Genomic DNA, 24,371 nt, shown 5'->3' with positions numbered 1-24,371 from the left:
GAAGCTCACGAGTAACTTTTCCTCACTCATCTTTCTTGCTTATCCAATTATGTGGTTTTTAAATAGTGGAATAATAACTCTCTCTTTCTCGCTCTCTTTCTCTGTCTCTCTGTCTCTCTCTCTCTGTCTCTCTCTCTCGCTCTCTCTGTGTTTCTCTCTCGCTCTCTCTCTCCATCACCCTAAATTTGCTGACTGCTTTTTATAATGTAATGTATTTAGTCATTTGTGTGAGCCACAGTAATGAACTACAAATTATAACGTAAAACAAATAGTAGACAGATAATTTTTTTTATACAAAGTTGGTGCAAAGCTATAAATAAAATGATTCGCAGTGCTGTATAACCGAAATTTTGTTTGTCCCGCTTGCGTTTCCTGGAGACGCTTTTGGGCGGGTTAGGCTGAATGGCAACTTTAAAGTTATTTGGCAAGTGCATCAATATCCGGTAACGCATTTCAAGATAAAACTACATAACAGTTGACGTGGCAGTTATGACCTTGCTAGTGAATTTTTGGTATCTTAATATTTTTGTATGGTATAGGCCTGTTAGATTTTGTTATTATTTCATTAATGAATACCATTAGTCATATAAAGTACATACTCAAAGTCTCTTATTTTGGAGAGTTTGCGTTTTTGTCCCTTGTTGACGTGCACTTGACTAAACGTAGCAAAATGGCGCTGCTAGCAATGGGTGGTTGAACGCATTTTTGAGTTAACATAGTGTCATTTATTCGCCATTTAAACCACCCAAAACGGCAGCCTCGGGTAGAATGGCGAGCCTAGATCAGAAATCACCCAACGTGCTTCTTCAGAATCTCTGCTGCAGAATTACGGGGAAAAGCGAAGGTACATTAGCATAACTCTGAATCGAGCCTCATTTCAATTCATGGCTTGTCACTGCATCAGTAATATTGTCACTTCAATTTGTAAATATATGTTTGTCATCTTTGTCAACATTCGGTGTGTTCATTGTATTGCTTTTTTGTCACAATTTCTAGCAATATGTCCCACTGCATATGTTGGCTATCCCCACTGTGTCTAATGATGGATCATGACTATAACTAAAACGGGTGATTCCCTAGCAGTGTTTAAAAATAAAAAGGTTTGCAATTCTACAACTACATATAAACCAACCTTGTGCAATCTAGGTTTTTATCCCGTGAGCTGTGCTATGTCCGGCGGATTTGAATACATGTAAAGATAAATTTTAATCTTAATCTCAATTTTGATCTTAAATTTATCCAGGCAATTTGAGCAGGCAAGTGGAAACTTGGCGTTATTTGAGCAAATCAACAACTAAAAAAATGAGAATAAAATACAAATTTAAAGCAATACTATTCTCATGTATTCAAAAGCTAATAATGTGGCTTTTGTTGTCTGTGCCTTATTCATCACTGCTTATTTATCTGGTCAGCTGAAGTTGCCCAACAGTTCCAGTATGCAGTACGAGTCATTGGCAGTAACTACGCTCCCACTATTGAACGGGATGAATTCCTGGTGACGGAGAAGATCAAGAAAGAATGTAAGTCGAAGTTTTGCTAAAATAATCTGCCAATACCGACACAGCAGCGTTACTCCTTTTAGCGTCAATGTCTAGTCGATATTGTTGCCAAATGCTCTTTTAGACCTGCTTCTTAGTGTACTAAAGCTTTTTATGTTGCACTCAACTGAAATTGCTGAAACACTGAGTAAATTCCCAGTCGACCCATCAAAGTTGCTTGACTTGTACCATTAGTTGGAAAACAATCAATCAAAGCTCTCATGTAAAAATAGCACTCCATTTACAGTGTGACATGTTTATCGAGTACAGATTGTCTGGCGGCCTTGGAGGTGATGTTGGATTGCGTGTCGTCACTGGCACTTTATAATTACGCCTTGAGATTTTGACTCGGTTTTCTTACAGTGCTGAAGCAACGACGAGAGGCAGATGCTGCTCTCTTCTCTGAACTGCATAGAAGACTACAGACACAGGTTGGTACTGCCTCCAGTCACATCTCCAGGGGGGTCCTACGCCAAAATATGTCCATATTTGTCTCAATGTTTGACAGGGAGTTCTGAAGCATCGCTGGTCTGTTCTCTACTTGCTTCTCAGCCTTTCTGAAGATCCCCGCAAGCCCTCCAGTAGGGTGCGACATGTTTACTTTCTGTCCTTGCTGTTTGCTTTGTTATAGTTCAAGTATAACAATATTGTCTGCTTTTCCAGGTTGGAAACTATGGGGCTCTATTTGCTCAGGCCCTCCCTCGAGATGCCCACTCCACCCCGTTCTACTGCGCACGTCCTCAGAGTCTGGCTCTGGGCTATGCGGAGAGGGGCAGCGGCTTGTCAACTAGCATGGCCACCAGTGGTATCTCAAGTTTAGGAGTGTACACACTCAATGGACCCTCACCAACACCGCAGTCACTGTTGGCAGGGTGAGACTCGTGTACACAAATCCAACAAACCTATGACAGAGTTGTTGTTTTTTTTTTCCAAAACTAATGGCAACTATGATATCTGGGCATTTCAGTCAAGCTCCACAGTCTGCGGCAGGAGTCGCTCCCCCTGGGGTGTCTCGACTCGCTTGGACACTTCCCGCAAGCGGCTCAGCTCTGGGCCCGGCCGCCATTCGGCCAACCCTTGGACCTTCGCAACCCAGCACCAGAGCAGTCCGCCTCAGGCAGGATGGCGATGCATCAGGTGGGTGTGACTTTTCATCTCAAGTAAATCCTTTGCGCTCATTGCTTTTGTTTGGTCATCTGTAGGTGAGGTGAACGAGGCGGCACTGGTGCGGGACATCCTCTATGTATTCCAGGGGATTGATGGCAAGTTCATCAAGATGAGCGCCCAAGATAATTGTTACCAAATAGACACCAAGGTACCTTCAACGAGGATGAACACAATACCATAAAAGACAGTGTAACGCACAACTGAGTCTTTCCCGGCTAAAGTTTTTGCCGATTTGAATTCTTTTAGTTTTCCACTATTCAAATCCCGTCGAGCAGATTTTACGTCGACAGTCTGCAACGATTAATAGCCACACCGTCCAGCGGATGATTTGATATCCAGACAATCTGGGTTGATGCTAAAGCTTCAACAGATCAATAGGGAGCTCTTTGGCAGAAAGCCACATTGTCCTTGGCCCGTCTATCCCTGTGCTCAAACTCGTACTGTTAAAGTGTGGCCATATTGTACAGTATCATTCTTTTCTGCATCTTTCTGTCATGTCAGGTGATGGTGAGCAAATCCCTGAGGGACACCAGCAGTAGATTGTCTGAGCTCGGTTGGCTCCACAATAAAGTCCGCAAGTACACAGATGCCAGGAGCCTCGACCGGGCTTTTGGACTAGTTGGACAGGTGCGTTGCTAATAGTTTACTTGCAGTCGACTCGTGCAATTTGTCTAATTTTCTTTGCTCCTCCGGCCCAGAGCTTCTGCGCATCGCTCCACCAGGAGCTGAAGGAATACTACAGACTCCTGTCTGTCCTTCACTCACAGGTATCAGAGCTGATTACTACACCTATTTTTTTGCTCATACTGTTCGCTAACATCATTAAGTTTGCTGACATGCATGTACATTGTAGATGCAGGTAGAAGATGACCAGGGCGTGAACATGTGTACAGACAGCAATCTGACTCTCAGAAGGCTCCTGGTCTGGATGTATGACCCCAAAGTACGGCTTAAAACGCTCGCCGCCCTCGTCGACTTCTGTCAAGGTAACCTCGGCGTGTGAATTGTCGCTGCCTTATTTGGGTTTCCGGTATCTCAATTGGGATTGTGTTGGCGTCAGGCCGGAAAGGTGGGGAGCTAGCCTCGGCTGTTCACGCCTACGGGAAAACGGGAGACCCTCAGATGAGGGCGTTGGTGCAACACATCCTCAGTCTGGTGTCACACCCCATCCTTAATTTCTTATATCGGTGGATCTACGATGGAGAGCTCGAGGACACTTACCACGAGGTGAATCTACACACAACAAATTGAAAAGCCGATTTCGATTGCTCACGACTTCACCACGCTTTCTACTTGTTTATAGTTCTTTGTGGCATCGGATCCAAACGTGAAAACGGATCGCTTGTGGCACGACAAGTACTCGCTGAGGAAGTCAATGATCCCTTCGTTCATCACGATGGACCAAGCTCGTAAGGTACGCGCACGTGTTGCTAATCCCACCGACAAGAACTTTCATCCTGTTCTCATCGGCTCCTTTCTCATTGACACAGGTTCTGCTTATTGGTAAATCCATCAACTTCCTACATCAGGTTTGTCATGACAGAACGCCACCAGGCAAAATCACACCAGCCTCCAACTCGACAGACACACCCAAAGATGGTAGGAATTATTTGGAGGTATTGAAACATTCCGGCGCTGTAAATAATCAATGCTCTTCCCGCTCACTGTCCTTGGCTTCTCTACCAGTGGAGTACATTTCGCTAATGCCCCCAGTCTGAGATTTGCAGCTTTTACTTTCTGTGTTGAAGGGCGTAACTTTGTCCCTCAACGACTAGAGCAAACCTTTACCTAGACCACACTGCTAAAAATAGAAGCACATCTTTATCAGATGCCGGCAGATTTTTCTATTACATTTACAAAGATGATAATGTTGTTTTTTTTTTTTTAACTGTAGGACAGATGCACAAGAATATTATTGTTGAATATTCTGGTTTCATTCTGACAAGCGTTTCAATTCTATTTCAGAAATAGAATAGTTTGCATTGGAAAATATGACTGAGCAGGGTTTTATTTTTGTTGCCTACCACCATCTTATATTGATTATTCAAACATAACACAATGTTTTTGTTCGGTTTGTGCTGTAGCTACTGAGCTATGTAGTTAGAATGCTAAAGTGGCTATACTGACAAATAGTAATATTGCAACCAGAGTACACTCCAAATCGTCTAGTGTTAATTCAACACCTTGGGATTGATGTGAAAGTTAATGAAGCTTCAAGATCATTCATGAACCTGTTGTTGTGTTTACTTCCACCTCAAGATGGCACTCTCTGTTCACCAAAGAGCTGACTTGCCATTTCTTACAAGCCTCACTTTAAACCAACATTGCCATCTAGAGGAGCCAAAGAATACAACAACTGGTTCATGAAGCTTCATTTTCCCATTTAAAGCGTCTATTTGCATCCACGCTATCCGGTGTTAAATGTTACATTTACGAAAGTGCTCGATGTTCAACAACCAACCCTGCACCGTATCTTGCAGCAGCCGAACTGCTGTCGGACCTGGAGGGGGCGTTTCAGGAGAAGATTGACGCCGCCTACTTTGACACCAGTAAATACCTGCTGGATGTCCTCAACCGGAACTACTTGCTGTTGGAGCACCTGCAGGCCATGAGGAGATACTTGCTGTTGGGCCAGGGAGACTTCATCAGACACCTTATGGATCTGCTCAAGTAAGCGGCACATTCTTCTTACTTGTCTCGTCGCCGCTTCTGAAATCAAGTAGTGAAGTAAATTGGACAGCAGCAGGGTTTTTTTTTTTTTTTTCAAGTTCTAACCCTCTTGATGTAGACCAGAGCTGGCGAGACCTGCCACCACTTTGTACCAACACAACCTGACGGGTATCTTAGAAACAGCCGTAAGAGCAACCAACGCCCAGTACGACAACGTGGAGATTCTCAAACGGCTCGATGTGCGACTACTCGAGGTCTCTCCTGGCGATACCGGCTGGGACGTGTTCAGTCTGGACTACCACGTGGACGGACCAATTGCTACGGTAACCGCTCGCGGACACTTGTTTGTCTTTTGGCCTTTTTGTGTTCATCCAGGTATGTGTGACAGGTGTTTACCAGGGAATGTATGGGCCACTACTTGCGTGTTTTTAACTTCCTGTGGAGGGCCAAGAGAATGGAGTACATACTAACGGACATCTGGAAAGGACAGATGTGTAATGCCAAGCTGCTCAAAACTATGCCTGGTTTGTAAACACACAAAAAAAACAACGCTTACTAGCTTCCTTTACAAGGTTGAACTTTGGTGCTCGCTTACCTTTCCAGAACTGTCCGGCGTGCTGCATCAGTGCCACATCCTGGCATCTGAGATGGTCCACTTCATCCATCAAATGCAATATTACATCACCTTTGAGGTCAGGCCATTCATTGCAGTCACATCATTAAAAGCGCATTTTAAGTCAAGATTAAAATGTGTACTCTACTTTATTAGTAAGGCAGAGTCTTTTTATTTTTTCGTCTTTATAGGTCCTGGAATGTTCCTGGGATGAGCTATGGAATAAAGTACAGCAAGCACAAGACCTGGATCACATCATCGCAGCCCATGAAGTCTTCCTTGACACCATCATCTCGCGTTGCTTGCTGGACAATAGCAGCAGGGTAATAGAATCGTACATTTGTCAGTGGAAAATAGAACATTGCTGAAAATGACTCACACTTGATTCCCACCCATCTTTTCAAGTCTCTTTTGAACCAACTGAGGGCCATCTTTGACCAAATTATCGAGTTCCAGAATGCTCAGGACTCCCTGTACCGCGCTGCGTTGGAGGAACTGGCACTCCAGTTGCAGTTTGAGGAGAAGAAGCAGCAGAACCAGGAGGAGGTGAGACAGCCACAAAAGAGAGTAGCCACACAAAAAAAAAAAAAAACAGAACTGTGCTAAACTCGTCTCTGTGCCATTTTAGGGTCAGTGGGGTGTGACCGCTGAACAGGAAGCCGAGGAGAAGCGGAGGATTCGGGAGTTTCAGGAAACTATACCAAAGATGTGCTCCCAACTCCGCATTCTCACACACTTTTACCAGGTTGCAAGAAACATATTGCCAGATCTTGTCCTTCCCCTTTGTCACGTTCTCTGTGTTTTCCTCTCCTCAGAGTATTGTCCAGCAGTTTCTGGTGCTGCTGACCACCAGCTCAGATGAAAGTCTTCGTTTCCTCAGCTTCAGACTCGACTTCAATGAGCACTACAGGTACGGCCGAGCCTCGGCGGCGGGCACGTCTGTCACCATTTTCAGGCATGCTTAGTCCGCCCGAGCCGTCATCCCAATATGGATAACGGACAAAGCGACGTGCCCACCGCTATTCCTCCCGCTGAGGAATCAATACGCCTCTTACCTATTTTGTTTTCAGGGCCAGAGAACCCAGGCTGCGAGCATCACTAGGAGCCACACGGGGGCGACGGATGTCCAATATCTGACACCTCCTTGTTGGAACACAACTCAGACCAGACAACCAGCACGTCATTGCAAGATAATGACTCGCCTCGGTGGAGCTGTCAACAATCTGATACACCTAGTGACAACTCAGTGGAAGTCTGCTCCAGAAAAAAACTATCAAACAAGCCTTACTGATGACTTTTTATGTGTCCCCCCCCCCCCCCCCCCCAACACATGAGTACTGTAAATATGCATGTATGTGACATTTATTCCTTGTTTCTTAGTTATGTTATAGCAGCAGAAATTCAATCCATTTCTACACAGCAGGGACATCACTGTGATCATGAGTAGCAGTGTGTATGTGTGTGTGTGTGTGTTCAGAGCTTACTTAGTAACACTTCAGTAATCAGGACACAGGCTCTCGGAATCTTGCTGGAGATACAGGAGTCACACAGACTGTGATTCGAAGCAATGCAATCAGCAGAGGTGGGGCATTCCGTCCCAGCGACAGACGGAATCGTCCGCTAATCCGTCTTCATCGTTTTTTTTGCAGATGAGGGAAGAGAAAGTTACCAAAAAAAAAAAAAGTCTGTAGTGAAAGTGAGGATGGAGGCCCTTTTTTAAATAACGGGGATGAATAGATGGTATATTATATTAATATACTGTGTATTGTGAATAAAGATGGACTGACAATGGTGGGGTTGCCCAGGTTGCAGATAAAAGAAAGACAGGGCAAAATTTGCATTTGATCTCAGATTGAATGTGAAGTGATAATCTGCTTTCATTTTGTATGCACAAACTCATTTTTTTTATTATGAACTTTATTCCACAATGAATTTGTGTTCTTAGAGACAATATGAAGCAAAAGTCAGCTAATTAACTTTACCTCAGATGAGAAAAAACAACAAAAACAACTGCCATAAAGTTCTGCTTGATCATTATTTGAATGAGGAAAATTGTTTTCTTTCTGCAAGGAGTTATTTTGAAACTGATTGGTGCTGCACGTGTAAATAAGTGGTGTGGCCTGTTGTGCTTTGTCCCTGTCCTTTACATTGCACATAATGTTACATTCACTGCAAAACGAGAACCCAAGCAACGCAATGTGCGTTCAATAAAGTAATGTTTTTTAAATAATGAAAAAATTCTTGGGACTCAATCTATAATATTTGCTGCCACCAAAATTGAACATCATTTAAGTCTAAATGCTTTTATGCATCACAACTCATTTTTTCCCCCCAGTCGGGGTTTTGTGTGTTTTTCCTTGTTCTCTTGGAGGTTAAGGTCAGAAGATGTCGAGAGTAATTGTGGCCATGTGAAGCCGTTTGAGACGTGTTTGTGATAAAGGGCCATTCAGTAAATACATTTGACTTGATCCCAACTGATATAAAATGGCCTGCATGGAAGAAACACCTCATGCCACCAGATGGCATTCTCTGTTCACTAAAGATCTCACTTACCATTTCTTACAACCCTCACTTTAAACCAACATTGCCATCTAGAGGAGCCAAAGAATACAACAACTAGTTCGTGAAGCTTCATTTCCCCCCCATCACGAGCAATAACTTACAAAGTGCATTTACCGTGGTTGGGTGTTTAAAATTCTATTTTTAGCAGTGAGCTTGGAGCAAAATTTTTAGCTTCACCTGAAAATAACTGTGCCATCAAGTCAGCAGCTGACATTTAGTGGCATTTCCAGATGCTAGCAGACGTGTGTCTGATAATCTCAGCAATATTGCTCTTTCGGGTGAGCTGACTCGAGCAGTGCGGTGGATACGAATTTTTACGTCCCACTGTTCAAAATGCCATCATTTCAAAACATTGTCCAACATCAATAAATATGCAGAGAATTCAAAGTCATAGAACATACACCAATGTAACATGACAAATATTATAGTCAGTAGCAATTAAGTTTCCAGACCAAGCAAAGATAAAAGATGAGGAAAATGATTCAAAACAACTTTAGCTCACCACTTGTAGTCTCAGAGGCCTGGACTTGAGAGCAACATCACTCTTCATCAATCCTATTTATTCCTCATTTGATGTTTTGATTTTTTTTTTCTTGGTCTTGACTTTGACAACCTCGTAATTGGTCCAGAATTTAGACACAACCGGCATCTTTTGCAATACCGCATAATCGATCATGTTTCAATTAACATCTCTCACGTTGGAGCCATGATTCATGATTGCACCGGCAGCTCTCTAAAGTTTGCTCACTCCTATTTAAATGCAAACTAACGAGCGGCAATCTGATGCAGGTGTTCATATAGGCAATGGTAATTTACAGGGTGATTCTATATTTTACTTCCACAGAATTCAGTCATTGCGCAATCCAAATGGTCCTTTTTACTGACAACCCCACCCGACTCTTTGAATGTTTCTTGAAGTTGACATTTAAAATGAAGAAACTGAATGAACAGCCTTTGAACATCCCTTCTCCATGTCTGTGGGGAAAAATGGTTCCAAATTTCTCTCTAGCCTCTCACCAATCAAATGTTTACCACCACTGCGAGTTACCAAGGTCACCAAGCCTGAGCGACATTTTTATTTTGAACGTCAGCATTGATCAATTTGTCTGGCTGAATTCAGTCCATGCCTGAAAAAAATGGGCCAAGAGAAATAAAGCAAAGCAGTTTAGGGGTGGATTGGAAAGAAATGTCTCTCCGGTTTCTTCATATAGCACAGTGGCTTCAAAGATACTTCAAACAGAGAGGGAGGAAACAGCTCGATACGGCGTTTTTATCAATGAAACAACACGCTGGGCTGTTCTTCTGACAGTGGTTTTGTGCAGGGCTGAAAAGAAATACAATCTCGGCTTGATTTCCACGCTTTTTTCCTCACAATTCATGAAATGAGTGCACGTTCTCATCTGCGTTGTAAATTTTAAAGGCCACATTCGCTCATGTGTAAGGTCATGTTTAACATTGTATTTTGCTCCTCAGCATTTTTTTTATTTTCACGATGATCATTTGCGATTGGCTCACGAGACTGGTGAGGATGAAGCGCTTGTGAAAATGGATGGATTATCCAGATAAAAAGTTCTTTTCCTCAGTCTAAGCTGGAGGAATATGCTCACATCCATCCTCAGTGAGAGACTTGGCTGAGGCTTTCATAGTTGCCATGGTATCCAACAAGCATCTCTGGCGCCGGGCAGAAGCAGGCCCTGATTGGTTAATCAGTATTCAGACTGTGTTTGCTGGGCGACACACGGCTGAACCAGCGCAGGTACGCATGCGTGTGTGTGTGTGTGTGTGTGTATGCACATACACTAAATGTCACTTACGAATCACCTGAGAGATAAATGATTGCTTTCTCACCTCTCTTCTCCACATTTCTTTTTCTTCATCAGCCTTCCAGTCTGAAGGGGACGAGAGGTGATGGATGGATGGATGGATGGATGGATGGATGGATGGATGGATGGATGGATGGATGGATGGAGCGGCGGGGGTGGAAGATAGAAAGAGGCAATGGATGGACAGGTAAAAAGGGGGAATTTGGACCATCACTGAAAGATGTCAAAAAGGACTTTTGGCAGTTCTACCCTTTGACATTTTTTACGTGTGATTCGTCAATTTGGCTTAGCAATAGATATTTCAAATATCGGCAGGTGTGATGTTCATATTTAAGTTATTTTACACGTGCAATGTGGAACATAACATAACAAAACATAAAACATAACATAACATAACATAACATAAGATTGGTCAAAGTGACCACTGAAAAAGCTGATGAGGCAACAGCCGAAAGGGACGTGACAGACGTGAAAGTGAAAATGGCGTGCGTGGATGTGTGTGTGTGTCTGTTTTCTTTGATAATAATGAAGCAGACAGATGCCCCGAGCTCGCACCGCCACCTGAAACTCAGACGACGCCGTGTGGTGGCTGAAAGCACAGCACGAAAATATTCATAACAAATTGTCATTGGTTTTCACAAGAGGCGAGGAATGACAAGTAGTGATGCAATTCTATTTCAAAATCCAGATAAAGAGCCTCTGAAGGTTTTGAGAAGAATCAATGGGCGGGCCAGGACATGTAATGCTTCGTAATCCACACGCGGCAGGATGGAGAAAGTCACACTGTGATGGTGTTGTAGCAAAACACCACACAGCTATGGGACAAGTCGACATCAAGTGCAAAGGGAGAATTTGCGGTCGGGGACAAAAAAAAAGGCTTTGAAGTGATTACCGGGAGAACAAAGAAGAGGGAATGTCAGGGGCGGCAGGGTTGGCGACGGATGATCAATCCATTGAAAATGGCCGGACTTCTTTCGTGGAAGCAGAGAGAACAATTTGCAGCTGTGCTTTTCAAATGAAGAGAGATTAGACCTTAACTATGTCGGTTTTTTTTTTTGTTCTAGATAACATAATTGACACGTGAGCACAATTGATTAGCTCATGCGCGCTCAAAGTCGAAGTGCGTCGTGATTGGCTGTTCACTGAATGTATTTGTGTAATTGATTTTTTTTTTTCTTGAACCAAGTGCTGTGATTTATAAATGAACAGTATTGCAAAAATAAAAAAATACGTCAAGCGAGTCAGGTTTTTTTTGTTTTTTTCTATAAATCTTTTATTTGATATTATTCTGATCTGTGTGTATACAATAAGTTGGACACAAACTGTACAATATTTGCATATTATGAATGTTATAGAAACGGAATCTTACTTGAAAGACAGTCAGCACTTGCCGCATTTTGCTACCAATTTATTGTCGCTGTACAGAATGAACACCGGTGAGATGCTGGACATCATCTTGCTTTAATAACTGCTGTTAATATTGACCTGAACCTAAAAACAAACAAACAAACAAAATAAAAATAGACACACAAACGCCATCCAACAAACTGTAAAGCATCTCGACCGGTGAAAATCAGTAGCAGAAATGGACTTTAGCAGGGGTGGGCAAAATTATAGCCAATTCTTGGGGACCACATCCAGCATGACTATTAAAATGAACAGTAACATTTTTTGTATGTAAAGTGATTCATGTGATGTCAATTAAAAAGTACCGTATTTTCCAGACTATAAGGGGCACCTAAAAAATGTCTCAAAAGCCGACAGTGCTCCTTATAATCCGGTGCGCCTTATATATGGACTGCATTGTGTCATGAAATCAATCATAAGTGGCCCGCTGAACACTATGAATCATGAATCAAAAAGACTATGGATCATTATTTTCTGATTATAAAGTCATTTGTTGCGTCTGAAGTTGAAATAAAAAAGATAAAGTGAAGAATGATTTGATTTGGATTCAAAATCTGACATGATGCATTTATGGTGCGCCTTATAGTCCGGTGCGCCTTATATAAGGACGCAGTTTTAAAATGGGCCATTCGTTGAAGGTGCGCCTTATAGTCCGGAAAATACGGTACATAAATATGACAAAACACCAGTTGAATTCAAATGGGAATCAAATTATTGCAAGACATTTCACGATGATGTCAATGCTTGGACTTTACCCACCCCTTGGCTATAAGCTGCATTGTATTCATATTTTCCCTACATGACCACATGCATTAGCCCCTACCGCCCCATGTCACTGGACCCTTTTTTTTTTTTACAACACGTGCAACAAGTGAAAAAAAAAAAAAGTCCAAGCAGTGAGAGGAGGTGGGTGGGGATAAGCGCTGGAGCTTTACACAATGGTGCTTGTATGCATGTAGTAAGGCATTCTTCTGTTGGATGAACAGAGTCAACCTGAAGGAGACAGGCTACATCATGAGCACAGTCGGAACCGTCACGTCCCCTCGTGTCACTAAAACGTGCCCGCGCTCGCTGCTGACTAGCATGTCCACGCTAAAACACATGTCCCTGGCAGCGGCACGCGTGAATGAAAATGCTAATTAAAGCAGTTGCCCTTTTTTGTGAAGTCATTGTAGCTTTGGTGCTCGGCGGACTCAGCGAGAAGATGCTCACCTTCATTGGGACGTGTGATTAGCAACCTGGAAAACCCTGTTAGATCTGCTTCTTCGCTCTAATTCTTCTTGAACACATATGAGAGATTCGAAACGAAAGCAGTATTCGTCCAGGTGCTAACCAACCATTGACAATTCAATGCTAAAGCGCGCATTGAAGAACATTCTTTCCCAATAAAAAGCAAGTACTGCTTGATGACCATAATGTACCCCGATTTTATATGTATATGTAGTACCGTTCAAAAGTTTGGGATCATCCAGAACAATTTTGTGTATTCCATTGAGCCTTCTAACCCAATTCGCAAAAACAATGGACCATTCGAAACGGGCCCATGTAGGTATTGCATTAAAAAACAAACCAGCTAGAATTGTCATTTACTAATGATGGGCAAATGAAGCTTCACAGAAGCTTGTATTTACTTAGACCTCTAGATGGCACTCTCTGTTCACCAAAGAGCTGACTTGCCATTTCTTAAAAGCCTCACTTCAAACCAACATCGCCATCTACAGGAGCCAAAGAATACAACAACTGGTTCATGAAGCTTCATTTTCCCATCACAATCATTTACCACATTAACAATTTATAGATTAGTTTAATGTTAAGTCATTATGGTAAAAAAAAAAAAAAAGGACATTTTTGCGTGACCCCAACCTTTTAAATGTTCGTATATATATCCATCTATACTATATTTCAATTTGATATGGTCGGTCAAATGAAGGTGTGAATGAAATCCTATGAAATGCAAAACGTTACAAGTGAAAAAGAGACACTTTGTGGCCCAAGAACAACATTTGTGTGAACTCTGTGATGGGGGGGGGGGAGACGACCAGCTTTAAATCCAGTTTACTCTCCTGGTGACAAGAAAATGACAACAGACATGATTGTCAGGGCTGCTTTTCTGATCTTTTCCTAGCGCGACACGAGTGCTACAATACACGGAAAAGATCCACATTTCTTCTACAAAAAGACAAGCACGACACTGGCCCAAAAAAAAAAAAATCATCCCTCACAGTGGAACGTCACTTTGAGAACATCGCGTGAGGCACACTGGAGCGGAGAAATGTCAACATTTGTTCCACAGTGGAACGATAGCTTTAGAGGTTCCACCGAAGAAAGCAAATGGCATCGAATCAGACAATCTACGACAACGTTCCCATCGAGACGACAGCAGAAATACACTGGACACATTGCAAGATGACAGTTTTTTTCGTGATACCGATACTAAGCCCGCTGTGATTTAGTCGTCGTTACAGCGCAAACAATCGAACCATAAGACAAGTGAGGGAACGCATTACACGCTGTTCAGATGTTTCTGTGAAGTCAAGCTGGCTTTGGCCCGTGGTGCTGACGTGCTTGCTGAGACCATACAGCTCGTCTGATAAGTCACACGGCCTTGTTTTTTTTTTGTCTTTGGGGGCAATCTTCCAATGCTTGTTCAAGTTTTGGAGGGATCAACCACTCCCAGATTCTGTACCTATAATTAATCATGTTCAAATGAAGCTTCAAGACGATTCGTGAACCCATTGTGTTTAATAAGACCTCTAGATGGCACTCTCTGTTCACCAAAGAGCTGACTTGCCATTTCTTAAAAGCCTCGCTTTAAACCAACATTGCCATCTAGAGGAGCCGAAGAATACAACAACTGGTTCATGAAGCTTCATTTTCCCCATCGCTACCTATAATGCAGGGGTGGGCAAACTTCTATGCTTAAGGGTCACATATGACTTTAAAAAAATATAAAAAAAAAAGCCAGTGGGGCTACGTCATTTCTTCCTATTCATATATTCTGTCTCTCTTTCGGTTCTTTAGCTCCCTACGCTCACCAAAGAAGATGAGGACCAGAGCCCATCTTAATGAAGTTCCACTTGGACCTCTTTTGTCACCTCAACTCATATTTGAACACAGCTCTATTTTATTTATTTTTTTCATCATACAATACCGCAACTTGGTACCAAGCCCTGAAATCCAGCATATTTGGCTACTTCCAAGCACAATGACTCATACTGACAATTCTGATCATCGTGTCCATCCTTCATCAGATGATGTTCATCTGTGAAAAGCAGCATGCCCACCCCTGGCTGTAATACCAACTTGTATCTCTTTCACTGGCACTAACACGGATCACAGTATTGAAAGCCTCGAAGCCGGGATACAGCTCAGTTCACTGGTGTCCGAGCAAAAAAAAAAAAAAAATGCCTGGTCCTGGAACAAGGATCCAATTCCTGAACAGATTGGAGCCATGTTGCTGGTCACAGTGAGGAATCTATTTGGTTTGCTTTCATTGACCACACAAGATGACAATGCTTCTTATTGAGGCTTTCGGCACCATATTCAAAGAAAAAAAAAAAAAAAACGCACCTCGCAGGCTACTTAAAGCCACCGTGTTCCAAAACGACGACGATACCCGCTTGTCACATTGTGGCTTGATTGATTTACCCTGTTCACTTTGACCTCTCCTACCTTTAAATTCAAGTTCACGGGAAGGCAGCAAGTTATGAAATGGGACTTGGGTTGTCTCTCAAGGTACAATCACTGATGTTACCTTTCGTAAGCAAAGTGCATTCCCGAGGACAACTATGTCCCTTTTTTCTCCGAGTGGAGCTTTTGCACTTTTTCCCTTCGGCTACATTCTACGTGTCCTCTCGCGATTCCATGTAAACACAAATTTGTCCCACCTTGTTTTTTTTTTTGCTTCGGGACTCCAAACGCGATAGCTCTTGTGTTCTTGCTACGTGCCGATGCAAGTAAATTGCTGCTAGAATTCTTGAAGGGCTACATAGGGATGGAAGGATGGTAGCATTCTTTAGGTGCTTGGCAGGGAGGTAGCAACTGATAAATCTCTTCTGTATCTACACAACCATGCAGCTTGTGGGTTCATTTGTGTGTTTGTGCCCTGAACCCCCTCCCAAAAAATCAAAAAAAAAATCAAAAAACATGCTCCAGTGTCAAATAAGAACCGAAACAGTGAGATCAGGTAGATACAGAAGGTTGCCAGATCGGATGCATCTTCAGAACTCCAGCATATTTCTTTGTCTGGATGTTTTCAAATGTATTGCACGGAGCTAGCGGTGTGTCTCGGTTGTGTAAGGCAAGCATACCAGGTAACCGAGCATGAGCAGAGAAGAACAGACCGTCACATCAGAGGAGATGACACATTTTGGATTATTGTTTGTGTCGTTTGAACAATACCCTTTTTTTCTGCCGAGGGGGAGCTCACAATGCTGCCACTTCATTTTCTTCCTGTTTGGCCTTCGCCCGCCTACACCAGTTTTATCTTCTCGTGGGCAATGGGGTGCCAGGTGCGCGCTGGCTTTCGTCGCCATTTGTTGTTGTAGACTTTTCCGAGCCTCTGGTTGTTTGCGGGTGGAAAGGGGAAGTGGTGGTGGTGGGGGGGGAAGGGAGGGATGGGTTATGTCTCCTCCTTGTTAGCTTTGTTGACAGGCTTTCCACCGTTCATCACCACTGGCTCGCTGGTTGTGCTTTTGGAAGGCGGGCCCCCGGCGAGTTTAGGCGCCGCCTCCCCTACGTCATGCAGTGAAGGCTCTCGGTACATTGCAACTTGATTGAAGAGAGGATGGATGACAAAGGGAAAAGTAACAATAAGAGGGAAGAGTGAAGGAAAGAAAAAAGGAAAAATGTTAAGTATTAGAATTCATTCAAATCTACTCAAATCAGTGATGCTGCTTTTCTGGAAAAAGGTCAAATATAGATACAATATAGAGGATTAAAATATTGATCATTAAACTCTATTACTACTAAAATCTGTGATACATATCCCCGGAAATTTTTTTAAATATTATAATTCATTAAAATCTGGTACTACTAAAATCTGTAGATATATTATTAATTCAATAATATAATAATAATAATAATAATAATAATAATAATAATAATTATTATTATTATTATTATTATTATTATTATTATTATTGGGACTAAAGACAACCAGTCAGTTGACACTTTTAAAAACGGTCCTAAGACGTTTCTTTTTTTTAAAAAAAGCATATCTGTAGCACTTTGAGATTTTCTTCAAATGTAAAATGCAATATCAATATAATTTATTATTATTTGTAGGGAAAGATGAGTGTGAGTTACCTTCGATAGGTTTAGGCAGGAAATGAGCAGCTGGTTTGGTTTTTTTCACTCTGTTGCCCTTCATGGCCTGCCCTTCCTTGTTGAGGCCCAGGAACCAGGCCCGGCCCGACTCCTTTTGCCTGTAGAGCATGGAGCTGTAGATCACGTAGTAGTTCTCAAACACAGACTCCTTGAATTTGCACTCCGGCGTGAACATTTCCTGTGGATACAGCCATGAAAAGACTTTCAACATCATATTATGTCATTCATAATCTCATGGACCCTGAATACAAAAGAAGAAATGTCACATAGTTGAGAGCCTCTCACGAACATCTTCGTCATCAACTCCTCAAGTGTCCAAAGTGAGACATTCACATTGATTCTTTTTGTCCCGTACACAAAGACGTCATCTGGCTGCTGTGAAGAGAACAAGTTACTGTATTTTCCGCACTATAAGGCGCACTTAAAAACCTATAATTTTCTCAAAAGCCGCCAGTGCGCCTTATAGTCGGGTGCGCCTTATATACGGACCAAATTCCTAAATTTAAACTGGCCCGAAGCATTGTGTCATGAAATCAATCGTAAGTGGCCCGCTGAAGACTATGAATCATGACTCAAAAAGACTATGGATCATTATTTTGTGATTATAAAGTCATTTGTTGTGTCTGAAGTTGAAATAAAAAAGATAAAATGGAGAATGATTTGATTTGGATTCAAAAGCTGACATGATGCATTAATGGTGCGCCTTATAGTCCGAAAAATACGGTATATCCAATTTGTTGGGCCCAATGTTCAATGCAGGTGCTTGGCAGCAATAACTAAGGACGTAGGAAGGGTTTTTCCATAAATGAACTGTGGGCACAGATGAACAAACGTGTGAATGAAGTATGGCTATGTTTGTCTGGGCTTCCTCTTATTGGCTGTTGTGGGTCCTTCTTGCCAGAACCACAGACACATTGTCATTCAGCTCAGGTCTGCCGGTCCGAGTCTCATAGCAACATGAGGAAGAGAGGCGACAATGTAACCGTGGCAACCAACCAGCGCTGAGAGAGAGAGGGAGGGGTAAGTGTGTGCCGATGTGTGAAGTGGCGACCCAAAAAAAAATGTAAACGACAACCACTCAGTCATTTGACATATGCTTTTCCACACAAGATTGTTTTTCTAGAACGTTGATGTACACACACGCACACACTCGTGGCTCGAGAGGACAAACGGAGGGAGGCTCGGGAGCATTTGTTCACCTGTGACTAAATAATTGCTCGGAGGTGATGAAGATGGAATGATCTCACGAGCACGCCGCCCGCCGCCGATCACGCTTGGGCGAAACGGTCACAAGATCTTTAGGAGATCGAATAGGTTGTAATACATATTTAGTCTGGACCTCGGGCCAAGATTCATTATTGAAGAAGATGATCTTTTGTGATGCGGGCTGTGCCCGGCTCAGGTTTGCGCTGCCGGTCATGCATCATTCAAAGCTGCTTTTAGCCAGGTGAGTCATTTAAGCGGGTTAAGCTCCGCCGTGTGGTCCCGTCATCATTTCTAAATAGCAGAAGGAAAAAAAAGAATGAAAGAACACAAAGCAGAGTGAAAGTGGGACGTGAAGAAAAAGAGGAAAATGAATCACAAAAGCAGCATGACAAGCGAAGCCCTCTGGTTGGAAAAACAGTGGGGGGGGGGGGGATTCTTTCTCATTTGCTTATCTTATAGTCGCTATCTTGTATTTTTTTTCATGCTCTGTGGTAAATCTTTGACTTGAACGTGTACTTTGCATGCAAGGCTGAGTCCTCGCACTTCCATCCGTGATCAAAAGCAAAAAAAGAGCCATGATTATGTTGAGGAGCATGCTCCCATGTGTGCGTGTGTGTGTGTTTGAAATAAAAGCACATCAACATTTTAAATAAACCTATAGCGTCTCCGAAAAACAAGATTTTGTAAAAAAAAAAAAATGTAATTGCATTTTTTTTTTTTTGTGGTTCAGTACTGTAGCTTTTATGATTTGAATTTAATGAATAGTTCCGAAATAGAACACAATAGAATGGCAATGAGTAATGTATACTTCTACCAAGGCCAAACAATCCTAATTAGGATTAGTTCACCTTCATAAATACTCAACGCTTTCAAAGTGAGGGATACATTAATCACCCGTACAAAAAAAATGTTTGGTCTAAATTGGTTTTGTTACACCGGTAAATAAAAGAATGAAAGATTTTTTGTTTGCGGTAAGGTTGGGTGGCATCCGAAAATCCGAAACGGTGATGATGCGGGTGGCGACGTCAATCCGAGCGAGCGAGCGGTGAATGACGCGAAGGTCACGAGTTGTCCTATTCCTGAGAGATGTGAATAGGCTGAAGACACACTGGCTCATCCACTGTGGCCAGATTCCTGCTCGTGATGTATTATAGAAGGAATCTCTAACCCGGCGGGCTGAAAAAAAATGATTTTATGTTTCCGAGCGGAGCGGAAGACTGGAATCCAGAAACTGCGTGTCGCTTCCTCCTTTGCTTCTGTGGCTGGAGACAATCAAGCAGGGCTAAATGATTTAATTGTACTTTTTTTTTTTTCACCCTAAATATTGCAATTGCATCTAACATGATAAAGTTTTTTTTTTCTCAAGGTCACCTTCCAATGTATTTAGAAACACAAACAATAAATTAATATGCAATGGAAAAATCAATGGTAGATTTATTATAAAGAAATTTTTTGGTCCTATAGACATACGCAAAAAAAAAAAAAGATAAATAAACCATTGACTTTGATTTGTTTCATTGCTGTATTGGTCCTATAGACTTAGGCAAAAAAAAAAAAAAAAGATAAATAAACCATGGACTTTGATTTGTTTCATTGCTGTATTGTCTTGTGATGTGATGGATTTTACGTGAAGCATAAAAGGAATGTTTGTATACAAGACTCGTAAAACCTTATTTAAAAAGGCGGCTTTGGTGTTTTTAGGTCATGAAAGTTGTTTTTTTCATCCCAATGTGTGGGCAAACACACGTGTCTGAGTATTTGCATGCACTGCTCAATTTGTGGGTGTGTTATTATCACAACACTAATTACCCAGGGGGATATGTGGGTAAACAAATTGTTCCATGGAAAAAAAGGAGCCAGAAGAGTGTGGAGGAGTGAAGAGTGCCATTGCAGACTGTTTTGGTGTCATTCTCATCACAAACTGGTTGCAAGCGCAGCCTCCTTGGCGTGGGTAAGAATAGAGTAGATAGATACATTTTGAAAAAAAAAAAAATCACATTCTAGTCAGCAGGCTTTTGACGATATTTCGCTGGTCCTCACTTGACCTCGGCATCCTTCCGTCATCCTTATTCATAAAAATAATTATCCCCCGTCCATTGTCAATTGGATTCAAATGGAGTGCATTTCATTTTCGCAAATAACATGTAAATAACCATCTTTTGAAATGATTGATGACTTTCTCTTCCGACATTAAACCCAACTTCATCTAACATTTGTTCAATTGAAGAATATCCATCGCGGTCAGAAATGAGTTTGTTGAAACTCTTTTTGAACAGGTAATTGACAACAAAGCAGGAAGCGGCAGGTCAATTACAGGAGATTATATCCAAATACATAAAAGCATCTGCATACTGCCTTAATGGCGACACATAAATTGGTTGTATTTTGTATCCTTCTTAACATCTCATGAATATTTTCATCACTTCACTTGAGTCTCCTTTTGGCACCAACTTTTCTTCTCTTTTTGACATTCACATTCAGTCTGAACACACGGATGGATGAGCACTCCCGTTCCACACAATTGTTTCCAAGTGTCAACCATTTAGCCACTGTCAGTCACTAAATTGTGTCAACCTTTTGGACTCCCCTTTTCCGCTTGAAGCAAAGTGAAATCAATCTCTCAGCCGAAAAAAACAAACAAAAAAAAACATGGAGAACTCGCGGCACGTCGGGGGATATATTTCAGACTGGAATTACACACGCAAACGGGCCGGGGCGTGTTTTCTGTCAGTCGGTACTTGACCCGGTTTGTGGAGAATGACAGGGACAGATTCGAAAGCTCTTTTAAAAACTTCTCATCCTCTTTCTGCAAAATGAGCAATCTTTGCACGCTTGCTCCATTTTGTACAATAAATCGAAAGAAATGCCGAAAAAGATGTCAAATTACAATAACTGGGCCTTTGTAATATATCCAGTAAGTGTAACACATGATTTGAATGGGGTATTGTTTCTATTCAATTGTGGTACAATCTATGAATTCATTCGAAGATAGAAAAAAAAAAAAAAACTCGTTTGCACTTTGCGACATGCTCCATAATTATCAGGCTGCAACTCATTGCACACTAAGCCATCTGTTGGTCACACCCTCTAACACACACACACACACACACACACACACACACACACACACACACACACACACACACACACACTCGCACACGGGACAGCGCAGCCATGTATAACTAAGTCTTCTGCACATCATTAACAAATCGTAAGAAGAGGCGAAAGAATTTTTGTGGCGCAGCCACAAATGAGGAATTCAAAGTCTTTTTCACTTTCATGCAATATGGAACGCAATTTCATTTTAGCCACAAGTTATACTTGAAAGAAAAACAAAAAAGGACAGTCAATGATTTCACGGTTAAAGAGGAGATGATGTGGAAATTGTTGATTTGTATATACGTGTGTGTGCGTGTATGTGTGTGTGTGTGTGTGTGTGTGTGTGTGTGTGTGTGTGTGTGTGTAGCAAGCTGTTTGGAAGTTTTGAATTGCAATAAATAATAATAAAAGCCCATAGTTTCTCAAACCATGACTTTGCAGATTCAGGGTGCCAAACACGAGCTTCAGATAAGTGGCTTAACATGACCGAAAGCCCTGAGCAGAATTGAAAACGATACATTTGTGAATTATGACATGGATTTATTACCAACAGTCTGTTGTCTGCATTCAATAGCGTTGTGTGTCGGCTGTGTAGATTACGGTGGGTAATTTTGTTTGGACAACAATGATTCTAATCCCACAAATCCACTTCATGCAGCCTAGGCTCCACGTTCAAGTCTGTTACGAATGACGTGTTTATCTCATCATCAGTGATACAGAAAATCATTTGACTCAAACTGAATATGAAGTCATGTTAAACGTGCCCTTATTTTTCATCCTTTGTGTATTTTGACAGAAAGTCGCAGACAATCATTATAGTAAGACACCTGGGAGTTGGTTCAAAATGGAAAAATATATATCATATTTGTGTGCATCTTGGCAAGCTTACCGAGGAGTAGAGATGACCCTCTCCGTTCATGGCGATATAGAGACCGGTCTTGACTGATTGGATGGCCACCACTCGGAGTCCCACTGGAATTAAGTTGAACAGAGCTGGAGAAAAAGACAAGCCGTAAAGTTGAAATCAAATCAAATCAAACAAAATAAAATAAAATAAAATAAAATAAAATAGAAATAAAACAAAACAAAACAAAGCAAAGCAAAGCAAAGCAAAGCAAAGCAAAACAAAACAAAACAAAACAAAATAAAACAAAACAAAACAAAATAAAATAAAATAAAACAAAACAAAACAAAACAAAACAAAACAAAATAAAATAAAATAAAACAAAACAAAATAAAAATTATTTTGATGAAATCCTACATCTGGATGTCATTTCTCCCATTTTTCCAGCCCTCTTTACAGAAGCCATCTCTTCAATTCCACATTTCTATGTTTCTTCAACATCATTTGGCATGCGGGACATCATTGTCAATCAATTCTGACCTCAACCCCATCCAACACCCTCAAAGTAGAACATCAGTAACCTTGTAATTATTTTGCTCAATGAATACACTTTGAAAGCTTGTCCAACGTCTTTCCGGAAGAGTGGAAGCTGCCGTAGCGACAAGGGAATTCCATTTTCTTCCATGTTGGCTTGCCATTCTATCTCCAGAGTGTCTCTTTCATGAAAGTGTGCATACAATCACAAGTAGGAGCTATGATGGAAGGCTTGACAGGCAGATGACTCTTTTTGCAGTACCTCGTCCCTCCAATCAAGGCTTGATTACGGAAGGGAAGGCAAAGTCCTCGTTAATCAAGACCGCTTCCAAGTGCTTTTTAAAATCGCTCCGAGCCCGACGCACGCAACATTGAGCGCAAGAAATAAACGCCTGAAATGTGCAAAGGTGATCATCCGTAGCAAAAATGCTTCCAGCTGATTAGAAGAGAAAATTAAGTGATGAAGAAGCACCCCTGCATCTCTTTTAAGGGGAAACTTCTCAAAATGATCATTTTGTTTGACTTTCTTAAAGTACAATTGGCACAAATGGCTGCTTCAAACCAGAATTTTTCACACATCCTTTTATGTTGGACGTGCATCTCATTTTTTCGTACCTTTCGGGCGAAGGACGCAACTCGGCCAGTTTTACGTCATGTCCCTAAAATACATATCACTGGTATATACGATATAGCAATCTCAAAAACATGGCAAAGGGTCTCTGAAAGCCAAATAATTGACCAAAAGAAGAATAAGAAGCAGTTTGTTGTTTGCAAACTTACAGGAGTTGGTGCTGTCGTCTTTGGTCCCATCCAGACTTCCATCCTGGCCCATCTGGAGATAGAAGCCTTGCCTGCAGAACAACCTGGTCACTATGCCCTTCAGCTGCGGTTCTAGGGAGAAAAACACAAGGAGGGCCGGTTGGAGATAAACACAATTGTGAGGGGATCCAATATGAATGAGAATCTTTGAAATGTGCTTATTTATTTGCGTTACGTTTGCAGGTGAGCTGGATTCCCCCTCCCTTCCAGGATTGGTTCCTAGCCAATCAAAAAGCTCGTATGGAAAAAAAAAACCCACCATTGTGTCATATTGAACCTCTTTTGCCGCATCAGTTGGAATTTTGGCTCATCCGCAAATCTCTACTAGTATGTCCGGTCAGGAAATAATTACTCGTATTCATTATGAGCGGTATTTGTCGAAGGCCCGTTTGAGATTCAACCTGAGCAAAGCGACAGTCTCCAAGCCCCATCCCGAGGGACTTCCTGGAGAGAGGACCAGTCGAGCACATCAAATCCATCACAGGCTTCTGCGAGTAGTCACTGGTAATTGTTCCACTTGAAAAACTTTGGTGGGGATCAAAGGAATGCAATGTTTTCAATCAGAGACTCAAAAATGCATATGGCCACTTTTCCAAAACATGCTAGGGATCCCTTTTGAGTGTAAGGGTGAGGCACGGAGACCAAAAAAAAGTGAAGCTGACCCAGTTAGGGAAAGAGGGCAGGGCATTCCATCTTTGCGAGGGCTCCATTTTGTGGCAGCGAGGAGGGAAGACGAGGTGTGTCGCTTGACGACAAAGTCA

General features: G+C 41.9%; 2 protein-coding genes across 5 annotated transcripts in view; one reads left to right on the top strand and one right to left on the bottom strand.

Moving 5' to 3' along the window:
• The first annotated feature begins 657 nt into the window (after positions 1 to 657).
• tubgcp3 (tubulin gamma complex component 3) lies at positions 658 to 8,195 on the top strand. Its single transcript, XM_085925223.1, has 22 exons — positions 658 to 844; positions 1,413 to 1,520; positions 1,902 to 1,969; positions 2,047 to 2,124; positions 2,202 to 2,410; positions 2,506 to 2,675; positions 2,741 to 2,853; positions 3,207 to 3,332; positions 3,404 to 3,472; positions 3,559 to 3,691; positions 3,766 to 3,932; positions 4,009 to 4,119; positions 4,196 to 4,304; positions 5,186 to 5,375; positions 5,494 to 5,698; positions 5,764 to 5,899; positions 5,979 to 6,067; positions 6,180 to 6,311; positions 6,394 to 6,534; positions 6,617 to 6,733; positions 6,804 to 6,898; positions 7,059 to 8,195. The coding sequence occupies exons 1-22, from the start codon at positions 769 to 771 to the stop codon at positions 7,123 to 7,125; spliced, it is 2,709 nt and encodes a 902-aa protein (XP_085781349.1). The 5' UTR covers positions 658 to 768; the 3' UTR covers positions 7,126 to 8,195.
• Positions 8,196 to 10,389: 2,194 nt separating this feature from the next.
• Positions 10,390 to 24,371, bottom strand: part of LOC147062948 (fibroblast growth factor 14-like) — a 23,051-nt gene continuing 9,069 nt past the window's right edge. For 2 of the 4 annotated variants that reach the window (XM_085927791.1, XM_085927822.1), the window contains exons 2-6: positions 23,572 to 23,682; positions 22,303 to 22,406; positions 17,088 to 17,286; positions 16,182 to 16,550; positions 11,674 to 11,864 (exon numbers count right to left, since the gene is read on the bottom strand). In XM_085927791.1, coding sequence (XP_085783917.1) covers positions 16,402 to 16,550; positions 17,088 to 17,286; positions 22,303 to 22,406; positions 23,572 to 23,682 — 563 coding nt within the window. In that variant the 3' untranslated portion in view covers positions 11,674 to 11,864; positions 16,182 to 16,401. Of the gene's footprint in view, positions 10,440 to 11,673; positions 11,865 to 14,126; positions 16,551 to 17,087; positions 17,287 to 22,302; positions 22,407 to 23,571; positions 23,683 to 24,371 lie in introns of those variants that run through there. The other 2 variants (XM_085927800.1, XM_085927810.1) reach the window with 2 other exon arrangements.

The sequence above is a fragment of the Syngnathus leptorhynchus genome, chromosome 1 (genome assembly GCF_054491065.1).
Source record: "Syngnathus leptorhynchus isolate UIUO chromosome 1, UIUO_Slep, whole genome shotgun sequence".
NCBI lineage: Eukaryota > Metazoa > Chordata > Actinopteri > Syngnathiformes > Syngnathidae > Syngnathus > Syngnathus leptorhynchus.
Note: the sequence above shows the minus strand (reverse complement) of the source record. Positions and strands in the feature narration are given on the sequence as shown.